The sequence below is a fragment of the Erigeron canadensis genome, chromosome 3 (assembly GCF_010389155.1).
Source record: "Erigeron canadensis isolate Cc75 chromosome 3, C_canadensis_v1, whole genome shotgun sequence".
NCBI lineage: Eukaryota > Viridiplantae > Streptophyta > Magnoliopsida > Asterales > Asteraceae > Erigeron > Erigeron canadensis.
In genome coordinates, this window is record NC_057763.1 from 31,980,027 (window position 1) to 32,003,812 (window position 23,786).

A 23,786-nucleotide genomic window follows, 5' to 3' on the forward strand; every position below is an offset into this window, starting at 1 on the left:
TCATATCAGTTATAATCTTGAAGACTACTAGCCTAAATGAAGTCCACTTTATATTTCTATAGATCATTAATAATAGTAATACCTTTAGGATAGATCCAAATGGGTCAATGGAAAGAAAAAATAAAAAGGAAAGATAAAAATAAAAATAAAAAACAAATAACAAATATTAGATCAATAAAATTGCCTTGACAGTTCTTAAGGTTTGATAAACGCTAGAACTAAGATGAACTCCATGAAGAACTCCTCGAAAAGAGTTTAGAGTTTTCCTGTAGCTACTGCTGCTCCCCTGTTGCCGGAACTTAAACTGCTACAAAGAATACATAACAAAATTTATTGTGGGTGGCTTTCTCTGGTTATGCAATATCTCTAACAGGGCAAACCGTAAGACAAGAAAAACGGGTCAAAAGTTGCATATAGTGTATGTTTAATGCATAAAGCTAAAGAAAAAGAAATTATTCAGGAAACTACATCGTGAATGAAATGATACAACTTCTGTGAGCAAATTTGACACGCCAATATTTTACATTAGAAAATGTTCGAACAAAAAGTATATTAGGTCAAGTCAAACCAACCCGCCCGACAAGTTTTAAATCAAACTGTTTTGCCACCTTTAAGCAAGTCATAGAAAGTTTACGAAAAATTACCACTGCATGAGTATTCTAATTTTGTCCACGACTTCTATTAAAGGAATGGCGTGCAATAAGCTTCTTACCAGAAACTTGATTGTCATCCTGCAAATATGCATGCGATGTTATATATCAATTTACAAGTATACATAATTTACATTATGGGATGCACCTTGATAATTATAATATTTCTTTTTGAAGAAAGTTGAATAATTTGAGTTTAAACTACCTAAACGTATATATTAACATCATTACCAAACAAATCGATGGTACAGATATAGTATTATGGACATTACATACCTTATACAGAGAAGCAGCTGACTCGGATTCAACGGTTTGGTTTTGTTCAGGACCTTGGAATCCATCTAAAGCATCTAACGTCAGCTGCCAGCCACAAAGAGCTAAAGCACTAGCACTTGAGCTAGCACCATTATTGTTAATAACTCCAGCTGCAGCGACGTTGCCATTCACCCAAGGGCAGAAAAAGTTATGATGCTTAATTGGATCAAACTCCACAGGTTCTTCAAAGTTGCTTTCTCCATTAGGAGGCCCTGAACAATAAGAAACGCATATAATTCAGTTTTGAATGTTTACACAGAAAGAACATATGCTGTTCACTATCACTTATCAATGGGTCAATTACTCAGTTACATACTAGCTGCAATGAACTGATTATCAAAGGTTTTAACAATTACCTAATTGCTCTTTACTTTTCCTTCCGTCTTCCTATACATATCTTCTTGCACAGGGATATCCTTGGTTATTTATTTATTGCAACAAAAGTACATCTAACAGGCTAACACTATCTCCTACAACCTCTTTTATTACTACCGATACTCTAATTCTGATGATTCATAAACCACAGAAATTTTATAATTTGCGTACTGGAATGGATTAGAAGTTGCAATGATTAGTTTCTAATGCTCAGCTAAATATATAATGCTTCTAATTATCATTATTTAAGGGTCAAAATTCAATAATCAGTTTCATATCAGCTATTCAGCTGTAGCAAGACTGATTGTCTAAAGGTATAGTATCACTTACTTACCCTTATTTATTCAATTTGTAAATTTTTGCTCCCTTTTAACAAAACGTTTCTACTTAATCATGATGATGTCGTTGTTGATCTACCTATTAATTTCTTAAACTAATAAAATCGGAACAGTCAATCATCTTATAATCTGATTATTAAAAGCTTCAAACAGAAGCAGATTTACATATTGTCCTTTTGCAGCCTGTTAATTCCTCTAGAAACATAATTAAATTTTAACGAGTATCACATGATCGCTTTCAAAGCATACATCCCAACACCAAAGTATAAATGATTGAAAGAAAACTAAATGGACTAACCTATTCCGTTTGCAGGCGTGTAACTTGGGTAACCACATTCGTCGGTAGGAGATGACTTACCTCCCTGCATCACTTCATCTTTCGATACTTCAAGACCTGAATATACAACTGCATTGCAAGAAAGAGAAGGATGGGAATCTTGCTCATGTGGTAAGAGATTCAAGTCACTGGTCTTTTCACCACTCTCAACAGAATCCACCTTGACTGAACCAATAATCTTTGACCCGCTATCTGCCCTTCCGGAATATTCTTGCTGCAGTTCTTCGGGAACAAATTCATCAGTTTGACCTTGGTTCTCGGTCACACCAGCAATCGGTTCCATGTCACCAACAACGCTTACTGTCCGGTCAATCAAAAAGTCAGAACCATGAATTTCTGCTTCATGACTAGCACCCATTCCAACACTACCACCACTAATAGCAAAACTAGGACCATCCCTCCTGTGAACTGTGGTGTTCTCAGTGTTCAATACTTCTTCATCATTGGTGCTGCTAACACCAATCTCGCCCGCGACTCGAATCACAGGCGGACACGTACTTTGCTGAGCAGGAATACTGACGTTTAAATCAGAATTATCATTAAGATCCGGGCTTTTGCCTGATGATCCAGCAGGGTAGCTAACCTCGTCCACAAAAGCAGGATGATTTTCGACACTTTCCATGGAGTCATTATCTTCACTATGACAAATTGTATCCATTGCAATAACAGATGAAGCTCTTCCTGCTTGTTCATGGCCTTGGATAGATGGACCAGCCCTATCAATATCAAAATACAAGGTCTGGCTAGGACCCACACCAGATGATGGTTCATTTGGCTCCAAAGCATGAGATTCACATGCACGTTTAGATGGGCCAGCCGACGGTTCGGTGTCGCTGACTTCATCACCATCACGATCAATGACAACACCCTCGACACTATCCGCCTGGCGAATCATCCCGGGTGGCCTATCAACAGTGGATCCACCTTCATCCATATTTCTTCTGAAAGTAGTGGGACCACGGGATTCAAATGATGCTGCACGATCACCTACCTCACTGCCAGCTGGCTGCCCGATGAATAGATCTCTCCCTATACTTGCATCTTGGTAGAGTTCCGATATAGGCCTCTTGTGCCCATGAGCCGTAGAAAATCCACCTCCCATTGTAAGATTTAAATCCATCCCAATATTTGACATAGACTTCCCATCCCCAGTGGTTGCAGCTTCATCAATGTCTTCCGTCTGCTCTTTCTCCATGCCACCATCAGCCACCCACCCGCTAATTCCACTGGCAGCACTCATACCACGAGTGAGTGCCATCTTTTTACTTGTTTCGGGAGCATCAATGTTGTTAGGAGCATAACGAACAGGACGATTGACACGAATGAAATCCAATATTCTCACGGTGGCCCCACATAAGCTACAGTCTAACAATGGTGACCTAGATTCAAATCTTGGAGTGGGGTGCCGTGGAGCTTTTTTTATTGAAGCATGTAATACTTTCTTCATGGGGTCACGATCTTTAATGGGATTAAAAGAACCACCATTTCTAGCCGACTGAGCAGACTGCTCTTCACAGTCTTGAGCATTTGAGAGCCACCTTGGTTCCCATCCACAAAGGCTTATCAACTTCTGGGCCTAATGATAGAACAAGACTCAGTTTGACAAAAAGAACCACCAAATAAATAAAATCACAACCAGTGTATCTTACACGTGAATAAACGGTTGTTTCCATATCAGATGTTACGTCTGGTAGATAAGCAGATGCCTGAACCAGAAAGCGGTCAATTTCCGGACCCCTGGAATACTTCATCTGGTCGAGAGCAGAAGCAGACACAACAGGTAGATAGGGAAACTGAAGAAGTCCATCACAACGATCCTTGTAGCCACCTATCAGGGCTGATGGAGGAGTAGGCGGAAATTGCACTAAACTTTCAGCACAACTGTTTCCTCTCCAAGGACAGGTGGCACTGTGTCCTTCATTGAGCTGATTGGCAAATTCTTCTCCGCCATTTTCACCTGTTTAAATAGTCATAAAATATTATCAATCAAGTCACAGAAGTTTTCATTAAGAACTCTGATGTCACTTATGATTTCCTCCAAGGATTGAAACTTTAACCATTCACAAAATAAGCACTTACCTTCTGTGGAGGTCCATGATTCTGGTGCATTATACTTCAGGTTGGAGCCACAAGACTCACATTGAATCGTATCTAAATTCACATTCACCCAGCCTCTCCTAGCACAGGCAAGCGAGCTAGCAACCTGCATGAATGACATTAAGATGAAAGGCACCATAAGTGTGACAACTACAAAAAAAAGTAAACATTAAATTAACTGATTTGAAACCTTAGGCTTCCCAAACCAATATGCAGGCCTAAATGTGGATAATCGTCTTAGAAGATCACCCCTTTCCCATGGTCTACATGAAGGTTGGGATGATCCAAGAGCTGACCCACATGCACCTGTACTCAATGAAATCCACATAGGCTGTGAACTAATCCGAGATAGAGAACCTGCTTTCGATCCCTGACCTTGACCCAACCAATCTGTACTGCCAGCATTTGTGGCAACAGCTGGTGACGATGCCCCGGCAGAACTGACAATATTGTAGATACATTAACTAGAGTAGATGGTTATAAGTTTATAACACATACACTTTAACTGGATAAACTAAAAAAGACTCATTCGCAAGTCAATGTAATGCTTAACGCCACAATCACTTGTCTTTATTGAACTACATAAATTAGCTCAAAAGTCCACATATTAAGAACAGTTTTAGCTTGCAAAGTCAAACTTTTAATATTTTATAATCTAAAACTTGTACATCTGCTGGATATACAAAGATGGTACTTAATCATAAGATGGTTAGTCTAAAATGTCTGTCCTAACTCCTAATAAATCAGACAAATGTGCCTAAGGTACATAGGCTCGCCTATTGAATTATCTAGAGATTGGACCTTTTACTCCTCTGTTATACAGTCTGGGCCTTCGGATCTTTTTATTGTTTTACTCAAAGGTATCAAATACAACTAAAAGGAAAAACCATAGGCAAACCTATGCCCTTAAGATTTGACGTACTATCAACTATAGATTTACAGTTATTATATGCTAATAATATAGCACATAGTTATGACCATGTATATATATAGCTATACACTTGAAATAGGACTATATGAGCATTATCATTATGTTAGTATGTTAGTAACTATGCAGTTTATGCTTCTGTCCATCCAGGTTATGAAGCTTATGTATGTCTTGATTGCTAAAATGCTAATGTCCGTGTGGGTGTATCAGCCCTGTGATGTGAGACAAGAAGGGCCAAACTTTCAGATGACTTTTTATAATTTTAAAATTAGTATACCTAGAATATTTATTTTATAATTATGTATGCCTTAATTGTTAAAATGCTAATCTCCTTGTGGGTGTATCAGTCCTGTGATGTGAGGCAAAAAGGATCAAACTTTCATGACTTGTTATAATTTTAAGACTAAACATGTAAGACGAGATAAGGTACAAAACGCAGACAAAAGATTGAAAGAGATAAAACTAAACATGTAAGACGAGATCTGAAGTGTGTGTGGGTGTGTATATACACCCACTTTTTTCCGACATGATGCAGCTCAAATTTATGACTTGCACCTGCACTACACACCTCGGGCGTTTAACAACATGTTTTTATAATCAAACATATGATCTGTATCTTTCATTCTTTTTGTTTGTGCCATCTCACGAAACATTAAAACACACCGATTTCATCATAACACTATCCTCGGACTTTAAAACCTACCTAAATCGCCACTACGATAACAGAAAAATCTAATAGGTTTAATTAATTAACATCAATTAATAAACATTAAATTCATAATTCCTAATTAAGCATAAAATCATAACAAATATATATTCAGATTACTAAAAATCCTAAATTTTACAAAAATTCAAAAAATCGATAACTAAGCAATTAAAAAGCACAAATCTTTATACGAATTAACACTGCAATTAATTAAGCTACATACATATATATATATATATATATATATCAATTAATCAAATGAACCTATAATTTACAATTTTAATAATTAAGCAATTCAACAGCACATTGTAACTCTAGATTAAATCGAAATTAATACAATTGCAATGATACATACATCATATAAACGTATACATATATATAAAAAATTAGGGTTAGGGTTTAGAAAAGGGGGGGAACCTGGCAGCAGGGGTAGGTGGTTGAGGGGAATTGGGGAAAATTAATGGGTCTGCTGCTGATGATGAGCTCATTCCTTCTTCTCTCATTTCTACTTATTTTTTTTGTTGTTGAATTTCTAAATTTTGATTTCGATTTTGAATTTAAATTGTATTTATTTAATATTATTAGGGCACACAAAAACGAAGGGCGCTGTTTTCTATTTGGTGTTTTTTGTTTTCGCACTGTTTGATCACTAAAATTGATGTTGCTGCTGCTTTCCCTACAAGTCTACAACAATAAATTAATATTAATTTAATTTAATATTTTCTCTTTTGTTTTTTTTTTTAATTTTTAAATGTCTGGATTTTGTTATACGGCTATTAACTAGAGTTGTCATAATACCTACAAAACATGCTGCGAAACTGTTTTTCTTAATTACCAACACAATACAAAAATCAAGTTAATAACAGAACGACGTATGTTAAATCTTATTACGTTCGTAAGTAATTTGCACCCTTCAAAATAAATTTATCAGTCCTTTATGACAACTTTGGGGTTTTAATTTGTTGTCATTATAAATGATGCAATTTAGTTATGTTAAAATGCTATTTAAGAATCATTGAACTTAAATATTAATCAATGGTGATGAGTTTTACTTTACGAGGAAAAGTGTCCGCGCATTTTGGCGGTGAGATGATAGAGGTGATAGGTGATAATTCATAGAATGTGATAACTAAATGTTTTATTTGTACGGGCTCTGCCTTCACAATTAAAAATTCTTTGAAAGTATATCGAATGACATCTCTAATGAAAGAGCATGGAATTTTAAGAACACCCATACAATTTTTATAATTTATCGATATACGATTTTTAAGATAAAAGATTTTGAATTAATTAAAAGAAAAAATGATTTATGTAGGGGAGAGAAAAAAATGAGTGGTTGAGATTTGAGGAGAGAAAAAAATAAATGGTTGAGATTTAAGGGTATTATAGGTATTATAGGTATATTAGCTAAGGATGTTTAAATTTGTAAATAAATAAGAGGGGTATTTTAGGTACTTCAAATCATGAATTGAGATTTTTAAAAAGGGCAAAATGCTTTATAAGATAGTATAGATATAGAAGTATATATATAGATATTTGGTTGTTAATTGAGAAATGGAATTCTAAGTAATTTTTATGGAACAAATGAACAATCCTTTTCTTTGGCAACTTGATAAATACATATGCAATACGACGACGATGGTGGTAGTAGCAATTGATGATGGTGGAAACCGGTGTCAACGGTGATTAGTGTAGGTTATTTATACCATCTTGTGAAAATTACAACACCTGTAGATATATTACATTCTCTGGCTAGGGAATTTATCAATACATCCTTAATAATTAAATTACACAATCAGTCTCTTATTTTTAAAAATATCACCACTAAACCTTTACATCTTTTACATTAACTATCTAAATAGTTCGACGATGCTACCACTACCAACATTCGCAACTACTACTACATGTTGCCTCCGACGTTGCATTGCGTGTATACCGTGTTAGTTGATGTAAAATGATAATATAGTTATTTTAATAATTCAATTGTAGATATTAAAAATTAATTTATTAAGAGTATATTGGGTGTTAAATAGGATCAAGGATAATGGATAATGTTAGTTATATTATCAATGACATTTTAGATATTTTTAAAAGTAGAAAAGTTGAAAGGGGGCTCGAAAGTTTACTTTATATGTTAGTAAAGATATCTATAAAGATATTATCTCTTATATAAATTAAACAAAATTTTTATGATATCATTATTTTCTAAGGAATGTTTATCTATTATATAAATAAAGGAAAATTGTGATAACCTAAGATTTTCAAAAAATTGTGTATTTTCATGCATCCTTTCAATTAATTATGACATCATCATAATTTATTGATTTAAAATTTAAAATATCCTACCTTTTTTAAATATATCTCATTAATATAGATTTTTATTAAATGTTCACACTATTATGTAAGATTTTAATCACCTTAATTTCCGTTATAATATGCCGAAACTATGGTGTCTTTTAGTATATGTTTTACTTTTTGTTTTTACCACCTGTATGTGTTTCAACATGTATGTACAGCTACACAAGTTTTGTTTCCGTTTAGTTACATTATTTACATAATAATTTATCACAACTTTTTAATTTATTTAACGTTGTTATCATACATTTTAACATGATAACATATTTTAAAGTTACCCGGGTAAAATTCGATTTATTTATTTATAAGTTAACCCGGATTGAACCCGGGATAATTAGCTAGTTTGTCATTATAAGACTATTTTATAGTATTAATTAAATCCTTCTTATTTTCTTGATTTATGACATCATCCTATTTAAATTTAAAATATTTTCTAATTAATTTATGATTTATTTATTTTTTAGCCTAAGTCTTATGTAAGTTAAATGTAATTATTTAGTTTTTTTTTTCTTGAAATGACTATATGTCCATTTATAAAAATAGTAATATCATCTCTTTTCGTCTTAATATTATCGATCAGCCCATGTACATTATATAAAAGACAATTGTTATAGCAAAATCATTTTTTTAATAAGTCCGATTGAATAATTAGCTAGTCAATAAATAAAAAGATATTATTGAATTGATTATTATTGTTTTTTCAAGTTAGCATGTTACAATTGAATTGCGTGAATGATGGGAAATGTGATATGATATGGTTAGTGGTAAAGATAATTTGAATGAGAAAGTCTTAATAGAGTAATCATAGATATTAAAAGGAGAAAAAGATGATCGAAATACTGAAAATGTACTCGTATAGTGTATGTGAGCATGATGTTTTAAATTGTTAATCAACAAGTAAAATAAACTCGCACGTTGTCGCGGGTTTTTCTTCCTAATTAAAAATTAACGTGATTAAAAATTTTCCTTTGAATTTTATGATAAATATATACTATGTAATACACTTTGCAATCAACCTCTAGATATTTGTAATCAGCCTCTAGATATTTAATGAATCTGTCGTTCTAAAAAAAGCACTATTTAATACATTTTGTAATCAGCCTCTAGATATTTGTTTTGAAAAGTCCTTAAAATTGTACTATATCAATCAAATCCATTAATATTCATTCAGTATTACTTGATCGAAAAGTAATACAACTTGCTTTATAGTATACTAGAATAGAACTAAAATGATATCAGCGCACATGGTGTGGTGGAGTCATGCGGAAGTTTCCCTTTATGGTTCATAACTATTTATAATCTAATCTATTTTTCTTTGAAAATCTTCTAAACATAGTATGGTCATGTGTTATTCGTTTGTATCTTTCGTCTTGGCTATGGAAGGAAGAGGTAAAACGATAGTTAATCAAAGCTATGGATGGATAAGCTAAAGTAAACAATTTCTTTTTTTGACATATATGTTGGATTACCAAAACTCTTATTTGATAGAATAAAAAAGACCTTGTTTACTACCATACGAGCCCTTCGTGTATATATTAATGTAACAACTAACAAGGGAAAGATTAGAGTAGGCTGGTTACTAGGTAGCTTCAGTCACCCTTCTACCCTGCAACACTTTCTCTGTGGAGAGATTTTAAGGTCCCTGTGTTTATTATCCGCTAGGAAAGACGACGGAAGGCCTTTGGGTGTCTTCTTTTTAAGATCCACTTTATTTATTTTGTACAATCACTATCATCAATCCATCTTCATCTGCGGCTACAATTTTCCCACCACCACCACATGCAAGGCCCTTTTTTTGTTTGATAACTTTTGGATCTCGAAGATGGTTTGACAGTTGGCGTTGACGGCACCAACATATGCAAGACTCGAGTTTTTGGATGATATTATTTGGATTTGCAAACCGGTGGATGGTTGGTGTTGATGGCGACGTAAACAGTCACTGCTATTTTTTAAGCCTGAAAAAATGACGGCGACGGTTTTTCCGGTGGTTATGTAAGATGTGGTGATTATGTATATGTATGTGTGTATGCTATAAAAGCTGTACTTGATGCTGCAAAAAGTGTAAGGAAATAAGTTGTCACAATTGTAGATCTATTGATAACTAAGCCGAGTACTCTTCAACAAAAACGGATATTGTAGCAACTAAACCGGAGCTGTAGCAACCAAACCGGTTACTGTAGCTCTATTGATTTGATTTCATATGTATAATAATAATGATACATGGCTAAAAAATTGGGGTGATGGCCACCGTCTTGTAGTTCCTTAATTTTGTATAGCAGTGTTTATAACAATTTTATGAAAAAGGAATTATAATGGTATTATGTTATAAGGTTGATTTCCTATTTTAATTTATATTAAAATTGAAACTTATAATTATATAATAACCGATTAAATTTATAATCAAAACCTGAATCTGAAAATGTTCACATAACTACTACCTCAATATGAAACGTACACACATTTACCAACATCAACAATTAAACTGACCCATAGATATTTATAAAAACAAATTTAAAGTAACTATTAAAAAATTAAATACATCTACCATAAACAACAATCATCACGAACTACAACTTAACTAACATCAACACCGAAACCAACTAAGCAACAACTAAAACCCCCAACAAATCATAACAATCACAAATCCAAACGGACCATTCACATAAAAATCGAAAGTCGGAATCCAAACTCTTTGACCAACTATCACTTGTCAAGAAGTAATAAGTTAATTATAATTATGCGTGAAGAAATGAACATAACAAAATTATATGATATATATATATATATTGAAAAGTTATTTTGAGAAATTTTTTTTGCGAGAACCTTTGAGAACTTTTCAAATCAAGCCCAACCGATAATTATTCTTTATATGAAAATTGTTTTTTGATTGTTTTCTGAATAACTTATATGTACTTTTGAAGTTTATAATTGTGTGGAAGCATGGATTATCATCCGTTATACAATTATGTGGAGTTGTGGATTCTTAATCACATGTGCACGAATATTGCTATGATTTGTGGAGTTGTGGATTCTTGATCACATGTGCACGAATATTGCTATGATTACATGTGATCATAGCAATATTTGTGCACATGTGATTAAGAATCCAAATCTCCACATAATTGTATAACGGATGATAATCCATGCCTCCACACAATTATAAATTTCAAAGTTACACATAAGTTATTCAGAAAACAGTCAAAAAACAATTTTCATGTAAAGAACAATCATCGGTTGGGCTTGATTTGAAAAGTTCTCAAAGGTTTTCGTAAAAATAAGGGTTCTCAAAATAACTTTACCCTATATGTTATTTTTAGAATTTTTTTTTTTTGCGAGAACCTTTGAGAATATATATATATATACACTAGACGGATATCTGGACAATGCAACAATAGTGATGACGGGTGCCAGCAGTAGTCGCGGTCACATATATCCATATCTTGGTATCTAACAATCACATATTTTAATTTTTTATTTAATATATTCATTACTCATAATAATGTAATAATATGTTATCTTCAATTATATAAATCCTAAAAAAAGTGAATCGAATTTTGTGCCAGTTTATTTTTTAAAATCTTACTCTATATTTGGACTTTGCTTTGATTTAAACTTCGCTATGATTTTAAAGTTCATATTTAATATAGGTTTGGACTTCAGTATGATTTTAAAGTTTCTATCCAATACCAATATTGTAAATAAAAAAAAATTATTTTAGACATATTTCTTTTATGTTTTTCGAAATAAAACGTTTTATTATTTTTAAATATATAGTTTTAATTTGCTCTTTATTATTTATATTTTAATGTAATTTTAAAAAAAAATTGAGTCGGGTTATGATTGTATATGATTCTTGGTACCAAAACGACTAGAGAGTTTATATTCATTTATCTTTTTTCTGTTATAACCTAGCAAAAGAGGTATAAGTATATGTATTACATGTTACTTACCATTTTCGTGTACATATTTTTAAGCAAGATATAAGGTCAAATATTTTGTAATAACATCAAAACTGTAATTTACCTAGTATTGTGGGGAAAGACTCTCCTCAATTTGTTTTTAACTTCAAGTTAAGAACATTTCAACATTTGGATTAAATCGAATAGTTAAGAATCTTGACCCCTATATTTAATACAAACGTTGAGATATTCCTAACAAGACTAATTATCTTAGAGTACTTAGAGAGAATTATCTCCGATTATTATGATACTAAATATTGATGCACGTTATGTTCATACTTTAATCAATATAATATTTTTGGGAACACATTATAAATTTATCGTTTGCACAAAATAAACATTATGTTTTCTGGGATTTACGAAACTAGTTAGTAGTAAAATTTGGTACCATGTAATAAAATGCTATCTAACAATTTGAGTAGAAATATTTGTTTTAATATATGTAATTTTTTGGATGAGTACCAACAAAAGAAATCTTGAAACCTTATCGAACACATGGAATGTTATCATTTGATGAAAGGCATAGAATTAGCCACACACACAAACTCACACACTCTTGCTTTCATCCCCCAAATTTTCAATTTTCTACAACCACACACGGTTCACAACGCACACTCTTTTCTTTCTTCCACACACACACAAACACACACTAACTGTTATCTTTATCATTTGAGGTAAAGCTTCATCCTTTTCTTGTTGGTATTTCGTTTTATTCTTAAATTTCTTATCTTTTTGCATAAAGTTTAAAACTTTTGGCCCCTTTGTGTAAATTGAGCTAAAGATTGAACTGGGTGTTAAAGAAATTGAGTTTTTAGGATATTGCAGATAAGGTGCTTGTCAAATTGTCTAAGTGAATTAGAAAGTAATGAGTGTGTCTACATAGACTGCAAATTATGGCTTCTTTTGCTTCCTTAGTTGGTTTAGGAAGTACTTGCACTTGCTCTCCTGGTCAATTAGAAGGAACCCGATTATCGATTAGACGAGTTTATTTGCCTAGTAGTTCTTGTGGTTTTCATAGTTTGTTGGTGGGGAAAAGATGGAGGTATATTTCAATTTGTAAATATTCTGTTACTACTGATTTAATAGCTGATCAAACGACTTCGATATCGCTTAATGTGGCTAATAATAGTAGTAGCAAGGATGATGCTTCTGATCTTTTACTTAAACCAACTAGAAGGCCTGTGTTGAAACCGCCCGAGAATAAGATAGAACAACAACAACCTTCTAGTTCTAGCTCGGGTAATTCTGTTTGGGAAAGATCGAAACTTGGTGAACAAGAAGAGAGAAATAAGGTGATTGAGTCATTAGGAGAGGTGTTGGAGAAAGCTGAGAAATTAGAGACAAGTAAGAATACGGATATACAAAATAGAAAACCATCGCAGTCACCTCCTTTGAGAACAAACACTAATGGTACTGAACGGAATGGTACGCGTAATAATTCAGTACCTGCTGGGAAGGCCAAGACTCTTAAGAGCGTGTGGCGGAAGGGGAACCCGATTGCAACCGTAGAAAAAGTTGTGAAAGAAGCTAACAAAGTTGAGAAGGTGCCGGAGGAGAAACCAAGGTTGGAGGTAACTGGGAAGGATGAGAGTGAAGCGGTTGCATCACTAAAACCACCTCAGGCTCCTCAAAGAGTTCAACCACAATTACAATCAAGACCGTCCGCAACTCCACCTGCAAAAAGACCAATAATCTTGAAAGATTTAGGAGCTGCTCCAAAGCCTGTTGTGTCTGATGTTATAGAAAATTCTGGTACAAAGACAAAAGAACGAACTGGTCCGATTTTGATTGACAAGTTTGCATCTAAGAGGCCGGCTGTTGACCCGATGATGGCTCAAGCAGTTCTGGCACCTCCTAAACCAGGAAAGACCCCTGCTCCTGGAAAATTTAGGGAGGATTTCAGAAAGAAAGGTGGTGCAGCAGGGGCACGTAGGCCGAAGGTTAAAGATGATGAAATTCATGATGAGGAGACATCAGAGCTTAATGTCTCAATCCCCGGGGCCAAAAAGGGAAGAAAGTGGAGTAAGGCTAGTAGGAAGGCGGTTAGAATGCGGTTGGCCAGGGAGGCTGAGCCGGTCAAGGTGGAGCTCATGGAAGTTGATGAAGAAGGTATGTTACTTGATGAATTAGCTTATAATTTGGCTGTGAGTGAAGGTGAAATTCTTGGGCATCTTTATGCAAAGGGTATTAAGCCTGATGGGGTACAAAAGTTGGATAAGGAGATGGTGAAGATGATTTGTAGGGAGTATGATGTGGAAGTTATTGATGTCGGGCCAGCTAAAATATCAGAAATGGCAAAAAAGAAGGAAATCTTTGATGTAGAGGACCTAGACCATTTACAAGATCGACCCCCCGTTCTCACCATTATGGGCCATGTTGATCATGGAAAAGTAAGCGACATCTTATATGAGTTTGCCCTGTAGTTAGTGCTTTATGTTTTAAGTCTAATTTCTGGTGCTTTCTGTGTTTGACAGACTACACTTTTGGATTATATCCGGAAAAGCAAGGTACGACTTCATTTCACTCCACATTAAATAATCTTGTTATGATTACAGTTATTTATTGATCTAGTAATAAATTAGAATTCATAATGGCATCAAACACCCAGCGATACATAATACATTGTAATTGAGTTTAGCTGGAGATTGGAGTTTGACTCTAGGTATTTAACAGGTAGCAGCCTCTGAAGCTGGAGGGATCACACAAGGAATTGGGGCGTACAAGGTTCAAGTTCCTATTGACGGGACTGTGCGACCATGTGTTTTTCTTGACACTCCCGGACATGAGGTAATTGATTGAATACTTGTGAATCGGGGCTCAAAGATACCTGCAGGCGTGGCAATATGGGTGGGTTGGGTAGATCGAAAACACTCTATCAAGTATGATTACAAGTTTTATTATATTTCAACTATTATCTAATTTCTCGAATAAGATGTTATAGGTGATTTTATGCATTAGATATGCATACACTCTGCGACTTTTGTCCCGTTTGCCCATAGGAAATGACACATACTTGTATTTACGCATCTATTGGGAACTGGTCAAATTTACCACTACTGTATTGCAAACGATGTTCCTTCTTTCCACCTCTCTTTAAATGTCTGTTTATACGTGCAGGCCTTTGGTGCTATGAGAGCTCGTGGAGCCAGAGTAACAGATATTGCTATTATTGTAGTAGCTGCTGATGATGGAATACGTCCTCAAACAATCGAGGCCATAGCCCATGCCAAATCAGCTGGTGTGCCAATAGTTATTGCCATTAATAAGGTACCATGGTACCCAAATTGTCCCATTTTCAATGTTGGTACACAGTTTCTTAACTTTTATTTCAATATACTTGATATGTGTAGATAGATAAGGAGGGAGCTTCAGATCGAGTCATGCAAGTCATGCAGGAGCTTTCCACAAATGGTTGTCAACCAGAAGATTGGGGTGGTGATGTGCCTATGGTACAGATAAGTGCTCTTACAGGCTTGAATGTTGACGATTTATTGGAGACCACAATGCTTGTTGCAGAGGTATAACTTATGACTGTTTTTTGGTCCAATTTTTTTTCTTTTTGTAAATAGTTGGCATATTAAATATGATTACTAGATTTATGTACTTTCAAAGGTAGTTTAGTCTTTAAAAAAATGAATTAAAAGCTAGATGCAATAAAAGTATACTTCGGGTGACTTTACCCATTTGACCTCCTTTCTTAAGCAAATTTTTTAAATATATCCATTTGACCCGTTAGAGATAAAACATAATCCAGATTGCCCCATTCATTAGTACTAGGGTCGAAATTGCCAGCTTCATTCTAATGTGTTAATGTGCTATCAGTTTTGTCATGTGGGTCGAAATTGCCACCTTTATTCAGTGTATCCGTTTTTACTGAACTAAAACTAGCAAACTTGAGCAATATACAAGTTTCATTGTATGAGATTCCATGTCAATAAAGCATTATGTTCAAGAACCAGTAGTTGTCATCTACAGAAGGGATTCACATCAGTGAAGGTTTGGTCTTTTATGTTAACCGCTTCCTTTTTTCTTTATTGATATTAGCTGCAAGAGTTGAAGGCTAATCCGGACAGAAATGCAAAGGGTACAGTCATTGAGGCAGGCCTTGATAAATCAAAAGGACCAGTAGCTACTTTTATCGTGCAGAATGGCACTCTTAAAAAAGGGGATGTAGTAGTTTGTGGTGAAGCATTTGGAAAGGTTGGTAAATATTATGATTGCAAAGATCAAGATTTAAAATCTGTGACTTTCAGACATTGTCTTGGATTAATTTCATGAATTTTCCCTTTTTGGCCATTTCCAGGTAAGAGCTTTATTTGATGATGGTGGAAAGCGAGTTGATGAAGCTGGTCCATCAATACCAGTACAGGTAAATATCCCACTATGACCCATTACTAAATATGACCTGTTTCAAGTTTCAACCCATACCATATTCAGTACTAAAAGTGTATACTTTGCAGGTAATCGGATTAAACAATGTCCCATTGGCTGGTGACGAATTTGAGGTCGTTGACTCTCTTGATATCGCACGAGAGAGAGCAGAGGAACGTGCAATATCATTACGGGATGAACGAATACTGGCCAAGGCCGGAGATGGTAGAATTACTCTTTCGTCTTTTGCTTCTGCTGTTACAACGGGCAAGAATTCTGGATTAGATTTGCACCAGCTGAACATTATTATGAAGGTCGATCTTCAGGTAGGAACATCTACTTCATGTACAAAAATCACCAGGTTTTAAATTTAACATGTCTAGAGGTGGCAAAGATGGATGGGTCGTTGGGGTTCGGTTACGAAGTTAAAATCGAGGAATCATTTGGTATGGGTAGGGGCTGAATTAAACCGGAACACTTTTGATTCAAATTTTTTTCATACATTTTTAGAGTGCTTACACAAATAAATGTATTTCAATAATTAATTGATTTTGCAAAAATGTTTTTGAGGTTATGCATTAAAAATACACTCTGGGAAATTTTTGGCCCTTCCTATTTTTAGGGTAGTTCTAATCTATATTATGTGTTGGAGATAAACATCCGATTTGACCAGTTAGATAGTACATGGGTAAAAATTTCGGCATCTAATGTCATATTTTAAAAGACAAATGGGTTCGTTATTCTTCTATTAAACCATGTTTTTTCTGCTAATCTTAATTAGGGATCAATTGAAGCCGTGAAACAAGCCCTACAGAAGCTGCCACAAGATAATGTGACTTTAAAATTTATTTTACAAGCAACTGGTGATGTGAGCAACAGCGATGTTGATCTTGCGGTCGCTAGCAAAGCCATTATTTTTGGGTTTAATGTGAAAGCACCGGGTTCTGTTAAAAGCTATGCAGACAATAAGGGCGTTGAGATACGATTGTATAAAGTTATATATGATCTTCTTGATGATATGCGAACTGCAATGGAGGGACTACTAGACCCTGTTGAGGTATGTTCAAGTTGTACACAAGGTTGGGGAAGTCCCGACTCGGACTTGGCCTTGGCTCAAAGAGGGGGGGAGTCACAGATTTTTGGGGACCCGGACTCGGACTGGGTTTTTTAAGTTAAATGTAATCGAAAATTAGAATTACACTAGAACTTCAAACTTAAATATAATTGTTTAGAACATTAACATAACACATCAAAGTTCAAAGTTCGAACTTAATTTTTGGAAACATAAACATAATTCTTCAAAAATAAAAAATGTAAATATTATTTGACAGGTTGGGTTTTAGGTATCTTTATGTAACAAAACTCTTTTTTTTCACAGGATCAAGTGCCAATTGGTTCGGTAGATGTCCGTGCGGTGTTCAGCAGTGGTAGTGGACGTATTGCTGGATGCATGGTGACTGAGGGAAAAGTAACAAAAGGTTGTGGAGTTCGGGTTCTAAGGAAAGGCAAGCCAGTTTTTGTTGGCGTTATTGATTCGTTAAGACGCATCAAGGAGGATGTCAAAGAGGTATGATACATTATGTGTGAGGCTTAACATATTAAAGAGCACTTTGTGTGATTTTCAACCCGTTTGACCAGTTTTTTTTTTTTTTTTATCTATAAATATAATTTTGTATAAAGTATAGTACCATTACATCTAAAACATAATGTCAATCAACCCACAAGTAAAGTCAAAATTGTTGAAATTGCCAAGTCTAGTTAGTAACATACATGAACTTCACGTAGAATAATCGTGGTCAATTAGAATTCAACACAACATCTACATAGCAGTTCTAAACAACCGCTAGGTGTCATAACTCATAAGTAGCAGTTGGAAACTGACTTTTTGCACTTACAAGTCAAATATGAACTCTTGTTTCCTGAACAGGTGAATGCAGGATTAGAGTGTGGAATTGGAGTTGATGACTTCAATGAATGGGAGGAAGGTGATGTAATTGAAGCTTTCAATTCTATTCAAAAAAGGCGAACACTTGAAGAGGCATCGAGTACTATGACAGCAGCATTTAAAGAAGCTGGAATTGAGATATAATAAACTTAAAGTCGAATCTTCATTTTCTCATACTTCTAAATGACAAAAGGCACGTACAAGATACACTTCGATCCAACATTTTACAACTCCCCCCTAAGGCGCTCACAGAAAAGGTTCACTTAGTTTGTCTATCATCGCTACTACGTTGTACATAAAAATAGAATTGAGCTTGTAAAGAGGGACAAAGTCGACAAACATAGTTGAAAGGCTCGAGTCTGTGGTGACAATGATGACTGTTTGTAATAGTAGCAGAAAACTGTGACGGGGAAGCTAGGAAAATATTGTTATACCTGGAAGTTGGTGCGTCATGTTCATTATAGGTCATCTTTTTGCTCTTCTTGTATTGCTCTTTTTTGTCGCTCAATGGATGTGGAAACCTTATTCTTTGCCGGTGAATACATTTACATTCTATATGCGAAAGGTATATAATTAACAAAGTATTTCATTTTTGTATGCATCATTAGCATGTTATTTAACACTATGATTTGTAACAATAACCATCGAGTCTTTTCAACATGTATCTGACTTGACTGGGTATGTTATAATAGTGAGTTTTCTGTTTTCACGGAAAATGTTTTTGGAAGAACCACGTTTGAATATGTTTTTTATTTTCCATTTTTTCCTTGGAAAATGCTTCTACAAACACTCCTAATTCCACACTGTATTTAGTTGTGGAAAACTCTCTGTAATTTAGAAAACTTTTCCAAGAAATATGAAAAATGAAAAATAGAAATCAGAAAACACCATTTTCTCTTATAGTATAACATGAAATTAGAAAACAATCTTCTTTCCTCTTTCGTTTCTGTTTTCAACTTAACCATGTTGTTATAACACTCGAATTTTTAGCAACTATCAGGTCAGGTCTTTTAACTTATAAGTGAGTTGATTCAGGTTATATGTATTTTTTTTAACAGCTTAAACAGGGGAAAAAGCAGCCACAATAAACGTATCAAAAAGGTTGAATATGTCAGAAGTTGGAATAAACCTCTTTAATCAGTTATAAAAGTAAATTATGTTTAAGATGTTGGTAATCTTATGACACAATGATGTTCCTTATATTTTCATATTACTGGAAAAGATGACCCAACACAACCATTACACAGGCTATCCTTACACAGGATTTGCCTGTTATCACCTGAACACATATTGACCTTTTACCCAACCTGCTGACCCAAACTACCTCATGTGAAGATCGATGTCACCGGCATATACTTGATTACTTTGAGAGAGTCTCATAAAACTTGAGTGAATACAAAGGACAAACAATGAGGGTACATAATCTGCTTATAACTATTACATCTGCTACCATCATAATCATCCAAATTACATTGCAACTGTTCGATTCTATACATAGTTGTAGACACATTCACACATTTCTACACTAGATTGATCTCATTTGAATCTGGTTGGTGCACAAAAGATGGTCAGTTGGATTTTGACAGGTTCTTCCACCTGGAAAAACAGCCCAAAAGATTTTAGTTTTTCCTACATATCGAGCGTGTCATGATTGGTATCTGCCTATCTGGAATAGGTGACAATTTAGCAAATGAAGCGTACCAGTGAGCTATTAATGATCCCCATTGCTTGTGACCTAAACTGAAATCTTTAGCAGGAAGCTTTAAAGTAACCTTATCTCTCGTTTTAGTAACAAATTTAACAGATTCTGATAGCTGATTTAGCAGATTAATTAAAGCGATCACTTCATTTCTTTGTAACTGCAACTGTAATAACAATAGAGCGAACATATATTAGCGTTTATAACTAAAGAAACTACATCGGGACAAACTTGAGTGAATGATAGAGACTTACATGTGAGTCAGGGGTTCCCTGACTATCGACAGAAAAGAGAATTTTTAATGCAGTCCCAAGGCCAAGAACCTGAAGTTTTCCCCAAAGACGACACTTCTCACACCCTACACAGTCCATGAGTGCACTGCACAAGTTTCAGTTCTTTACATGATGAAAACAGAAAACATACATATAACTAGAGGTGGCAAAATGGGTGGGTGGACAGGTTGAGATATAAAAAAAGTGATATTCTGTAGGGGTCACGTTGAATTGACCCAAAACATTTGTCCAAATTTTTTTCATTTCGCAAATAAGTAGCGCTACACCTGGGAGGTTTTAAGAAACTAGAATACGCATTGGACATCTTTCAATCCTTGCGACAGGTGTCATGTCAAATCTAATTATGAGTTCCCTCATTTGACCTGTTAGAGATGAGACACTTCAACCAACCCTTTCTTAAATAAATGGGTCGAGTTTTCCACGTTTACATACAATAGTAACGGGATAATCAACAATAAATACATAGGCCTAACAAGCTATATATACAGAATTCGAGATGAAACCTGATGTTTCGAAATTGATTCTGGATCTGTTGCCTGAGTTTGGGTCCACCTTGGCCTTGCCACAGTTCAGCCTCATCAAATGGAAGAGCACACGCAACTTGCAAACTGGAATCGTGAACCAGTTGTCGAATTAAGGATTGGGCTTTCAAATCCTCCACATGGTTACCAGAGTCATACTCTGCCTGATCCAAGTAAGCAGCTGCCTATTACCGAGACGTCAATATTAACAACATTCTCAAGTGAGTTAATATGTTCAAGTCCTTAAAAAAGATGTCAAAGCAATCACCTTCATCACGGCTCTGAGTACAAAAAGAAAAGTGAAGTACAAGTTTTCCACGCGATCATGATGTTTCAAGACACGGTCATTCATCAATTCAATATTTGGACCCCACTGTAATTTATTCAAAAAGATGGTTACCTACCAGTAAATTCCTTGTACTGCATTATATGTAGATTGAAATAGCTAATATGTGACATCACATATCAAGAACCTGATAGGTGGTCTCATCAAGTAAATAATCCTTAGCTATGTGGGTTGAAATTGAGGAGTGTAAACCAGAGATTAACTTGAATAATACTTTCTTCTCCGGGCAAACCTCTCCATATGCATCTGCGATACAAAAATAAAACGATCATGAAGTTCATTGCATATCACCACATAGGCACATAGTAAATAGACATGCAATATTTTTACATCTTGGACAATTTTCTGAGTATATAGCATCCCATATTCTTCTTGCTGATGGCCCCGTGTAACCTGTGTAACGTTCGACGTTCAATTGCAGATTTACATATGTCATTTCTCCTGCATATTTTCATAGCACCAGTTAATGTTGTCAATAAAAACAAATAAATGCAGGCATGCATCATATATCACAGTTAATATGGGGTTTTAGCATTACCATTATCAGTTTCATCGTCATGAGTCCACGGATTATCTATTTCTGCCCATCCTCTAAACCACTTAGCCTCTAGAGTTCGATCAACGGTAGCCTCTGGCTTTCCCTCTTGACATGTGGGGTCATCTCGTGGTAGAATATGCAGCGATGGATTCTTAAACGATTCTGGGAACTCATGTTCTGGACACTCACATACACTGCAGTCACGTAGGCGACACATACCATCATCAGGCCAAAAGGGGCAATCACACCATAACTTAACCTGTCAAAGGTACACATAAATCAAAATTATACATAATAATGTAAAAAAAGATTTAGAGCTTTACGAAAAAAGTATAGGCCGGCCAAACAAAACCAACTACTTTTACAGGTTCTACATACTTGCTAAAGAATTAGGTAAATATGAAAATATCATATTAAACCAACTGGGTTGGATCAAGTGGTTAAAGCCCTTGCCTCTAGAAACAGAGGTCAAGAGTTTGATCCGCAGAAGGCTGGAGGTCCTTTTCTATTTTTGGTTGAACCTGGAAGTAGTTTGTCTACCTTTGGTAGGGGTAAGGCTGTCTACATCTCAACCTCCCCCTACACTGTCGAAGATGATACTGGGACCCAAAACCGTGGAAGACGGCATTGGAAGTTCCTTTAATTTTATGAAAATATCAGATCAAACTAGACCTTGAAATAACGGAAGAAGGGAGTCTTAACAAGCGTCTGCAACAGGGGATGTAAAACTGCTTTAATAACATCATCAACGCTCTTATAATCACAACAGCATTCCTCAACAATCCCTGCTTTTTCACAAGTATCCTGCTCAATAAATAAAAATAAACCAAGCTAAATTAGTAAACTTCATTACATTTCTTATAGCTTGTCAAGTAGATCTTAAGTAGTACGTATATTGCTTGCATTTTGGCTCAAATTTGCACTATACATTGTATACAATAACATTGCATTTCAATTAGCACTTAATTTTTGAATTAAGTTATACCATATATTTTGTTTAAAGTCAAGTATTTCAAAATTCATCAAGCATACATTTTGAACCTTTACCACCTCTTACATGAGAGTGTACCTAATCACATGGTATAACTTTACCACATTTCAATCTGCATTTTTTTTTTTCTCATTTTGAACCTTTACCACCTTTTACATGAGAGTGTACCTAATCACATGCATTATCACATAACTTATATATATATATATACATATAATACAATATATCAATAGATATAGATATATGTAAATGTAAATGTAGAGAAAGAGGAATTAATCTAGAAGATGATAACCTGAGAAGTGCAGAGGTGGGAGGTGGTTTTATAAAAGTTGAGAGAATGCCAACGTAACAAAGGATTAAAATATATTGCAATTAAAATTACGATCACACTTCCAAACCACCTCTTTTTATTGTTCATCCATTTTTTATTATCTCCGTAATTATTAAAATTACCGTGGTTTGATTTACTGTCAACCACCATCACCATCACCATTCTCTTCTTTATTAATTTATGGAATCTATCTATCTATAAACCCTCGGCTCATATATATTTTGAACAACTAGCAAATTAATGATCGTCTATATATGTAGATATTTTTACAAATGATTTATTGTTCATAGATAAATATTTATTTATTTTTTTTGTAAAGATTAAGGTTTTTTATTAGGGGAGATATGATGCCGCCTGAAATTTATTAAATATACTTTCTTCTATAAAAAGGGTCTTTTAAAAAGCTTATAAGACAAATATTTAAATTATTTGCATAAATAATAATAATTTTACATTTTAAATTTAGAAATTAAATATATAAATTATATCTACCAATATACTAAAAGAGGATTGTGTATTTTTTTAATCGACACTCAGCGCAATCCTTACACGATATGTATCACTTTAGGTGTAATTAAAAAAAATTCCTAATTTATAATTACGTAATTGTAATCAGATACTAATATTTCTTTAGATTTAATACAAAAGAGATTTTTGACCAACACTTGACGCATTCCTTACACGACATGTG

At 34.5% G+C, this 23,786-nt stretch overlaps 3 protein-coding genes across 4 annotated transcripts; 1 reads left to right on the forward strand and 2 right to left on the reverse strand.

Annotated features, from left to right (window-relative positions):
- Nucleotides 1-33: 33 nt before the first annotated feature.
- On the reverse strand, nucleotides 34-6,400 carry LOC122594658. Of its 2 annotated transcripts, none has more exons than XM_043767087.1 (8): nucleotides 6,164-6,400; nucleotides 4,303-4,552; nucleotides 4,095-4,218; nucleotides 3,665-3,972; nucleotides 1,977-3,591; nucleotides 927-1,177; nucleotides 645-731; nucleotides 34-304 (listed from the first exon to the last, which is right to left on the reverse strand). In XM_043767087.1, the coding sequence occupies exons 1-7, from the start codon at nucleotides 6,247-6,249 to the stop codon at nucleotides 660-662; spliced, it is 2,706 nt and encodes a 901-aa protein (XP_043623022.1). In that variant the 5' UTR covers nucleotides 6,250-6,400; the 3' UTR covers nucleotides 34-304; nucleotides 645-659. The 2 variants fall into 2 exon arrangements, with proteins under 2 accessions (XP_043623022.1, XP_043623023.1); XM_043767088.1 differs by having other exon boundaries at nucleotides 34-307.
- Nucleotides 6,401-12,596: 6,196 nt separating this feature from the next.
- LOC122593703 (translation initiation factor IF-2, chloroplastic) lies at nucleotides 12,597-18,933 on the forward strand. The gene is made up of 11 exons (XM_043766149.1): nucleotides 12,597-14,450; nucleotides 14,535-14,567; nucleotides 14,734-14,847; nucleotides 15,178-15,327; nucleotides 15,411-15,578; nucleotides 16,105-16,260; nucleotides 16,364-16,429; nucleotides 16,521-16,757; nucleotides 17,213-17,488; nucleotides 17,810-17,998; nucleotides 18,359-18,933. The coding sequence occupies exons 1-11, from the start codon at nucleotides 12,954-12,956 to the stop codon at nucleotides 18,518-18,520; spliced, it is 3,048 nt and encodes a 1,015-aa protein (XP_043622084.1). The 5' UTR covers nucleotides 12,597-12,953; the 3' UTR covers nucleotides 18,521-18,933.
- Nucleotides 18,934-19,752: 819 nt separating this feature from the next.
- LOC122594374 (endoplasmic reticulum oxidoreductin-1-like) lies at nucleotides 19,753-23,230 on the reverse strand. Its single transcript, XM_043766840.1, has 10 exons — nucleotides 23,057-23,230; nucleotides 22,446-22,577; nucleotides 21,774-22,032; nucleotides 21,566-21,676; nucleotides 21,363-21,481; nucleotides 21,158-21,262; nucleotides 20,872-21,074; nucleotides 20,330-20,453; nucleotides 20,078-20,241; nucleotides 19,753-19,972 (listed from the first exon to the last, which is right to left on the reverse strand). The coding sequence occupies exons 1-10, from the start codon at nucleotides 23,180-23,182 to the stop codon at nucleotides 19,945-19,947; spliced, it is 1,371 nt and encodes a 456-aa protein (XP_043622775.1). The 5' UTR covers nucleotides 23,183-23,230; the 3' UTR covers nucleotides 19,753-19,944.
- Between the last annotated feature and the right edge of the window lie 556 nt (nucleotides 23,231-23,786).

What these genes read in the sequence shown, in the direction of transcription:
- LOC122593703 (XM_043766149.1), top strand. Translation starts at nt 12,954, where the DNA reads ATGGCTTCTTTTGCTTCCTTAGTTGGTTTAGGAAGTACTTGCACTTGC. An exon ending in TAGTTATTGCCATTAATAAG is followed by an intron (nt 15,328 to 15,410) that starts GTACCATGGTAC and finishes TGATATGTGTAG; the next exon opens with ATAGATAAGGAGGGAGCTTC. An exon ending in GACTACTAGACCCTGTTGAG is followed by an intron (nt 17,489 to 17,809) that starts GTATGTTCAAGT and finishes TTTTTTTCACAG; the next exon opens with GATCAAGTGCCAATTGGTTC.
- LOC122594374 (XM_043766840.1), bottom strand. Translation starts at nt 23,182, where the DNA reads ATGAACAATAAAAAGAGGTGGTTTGGAAGTGTGATCGTAATTTTAATT. An exon ending in CCCACCTCTGCACTTCTCAG is followed by an intron (nt 22,578 to 23,056) that starts GTTATCATCTTC and finishes TTTATTGAGCAG; the next exon opens with GATACTTGTGAAAAAGCAGG. An exon ending in TTGATGAGACCACCTATCAG is followed by an intron (nt 21,263 to 21,362) that starts GTTCTTGATATG and finishes AATAAATTACAG; the next exon opens with TGGGGTCCAAATATTGAATT.
- LOC122594658 (XM_043767087.1), bottom strand. Translation starts at nt 6,249, where the DNA reads ATGAGAGAAGAAGGAATGAGCTCATCATCAGCAGCAGACCCATTAATT. An exon ending in AAACAACCGTTTATTCACGT is followed by an intron (nt 3,592 to 3,664) that starts GTAAGATACACT and finishes TTCTATCATTAG; the next exon opens with GCCCAGAAGTTGATAAGCCT. An exon ending in CAGCTGCTTCTCTGTATAAG is followed by an intron (nt 732 to 926) that starts GTATGTAATGTC and finishes GCATATTTGCAG; the next exon opens with GATGACAATCAAGTTTCTGG.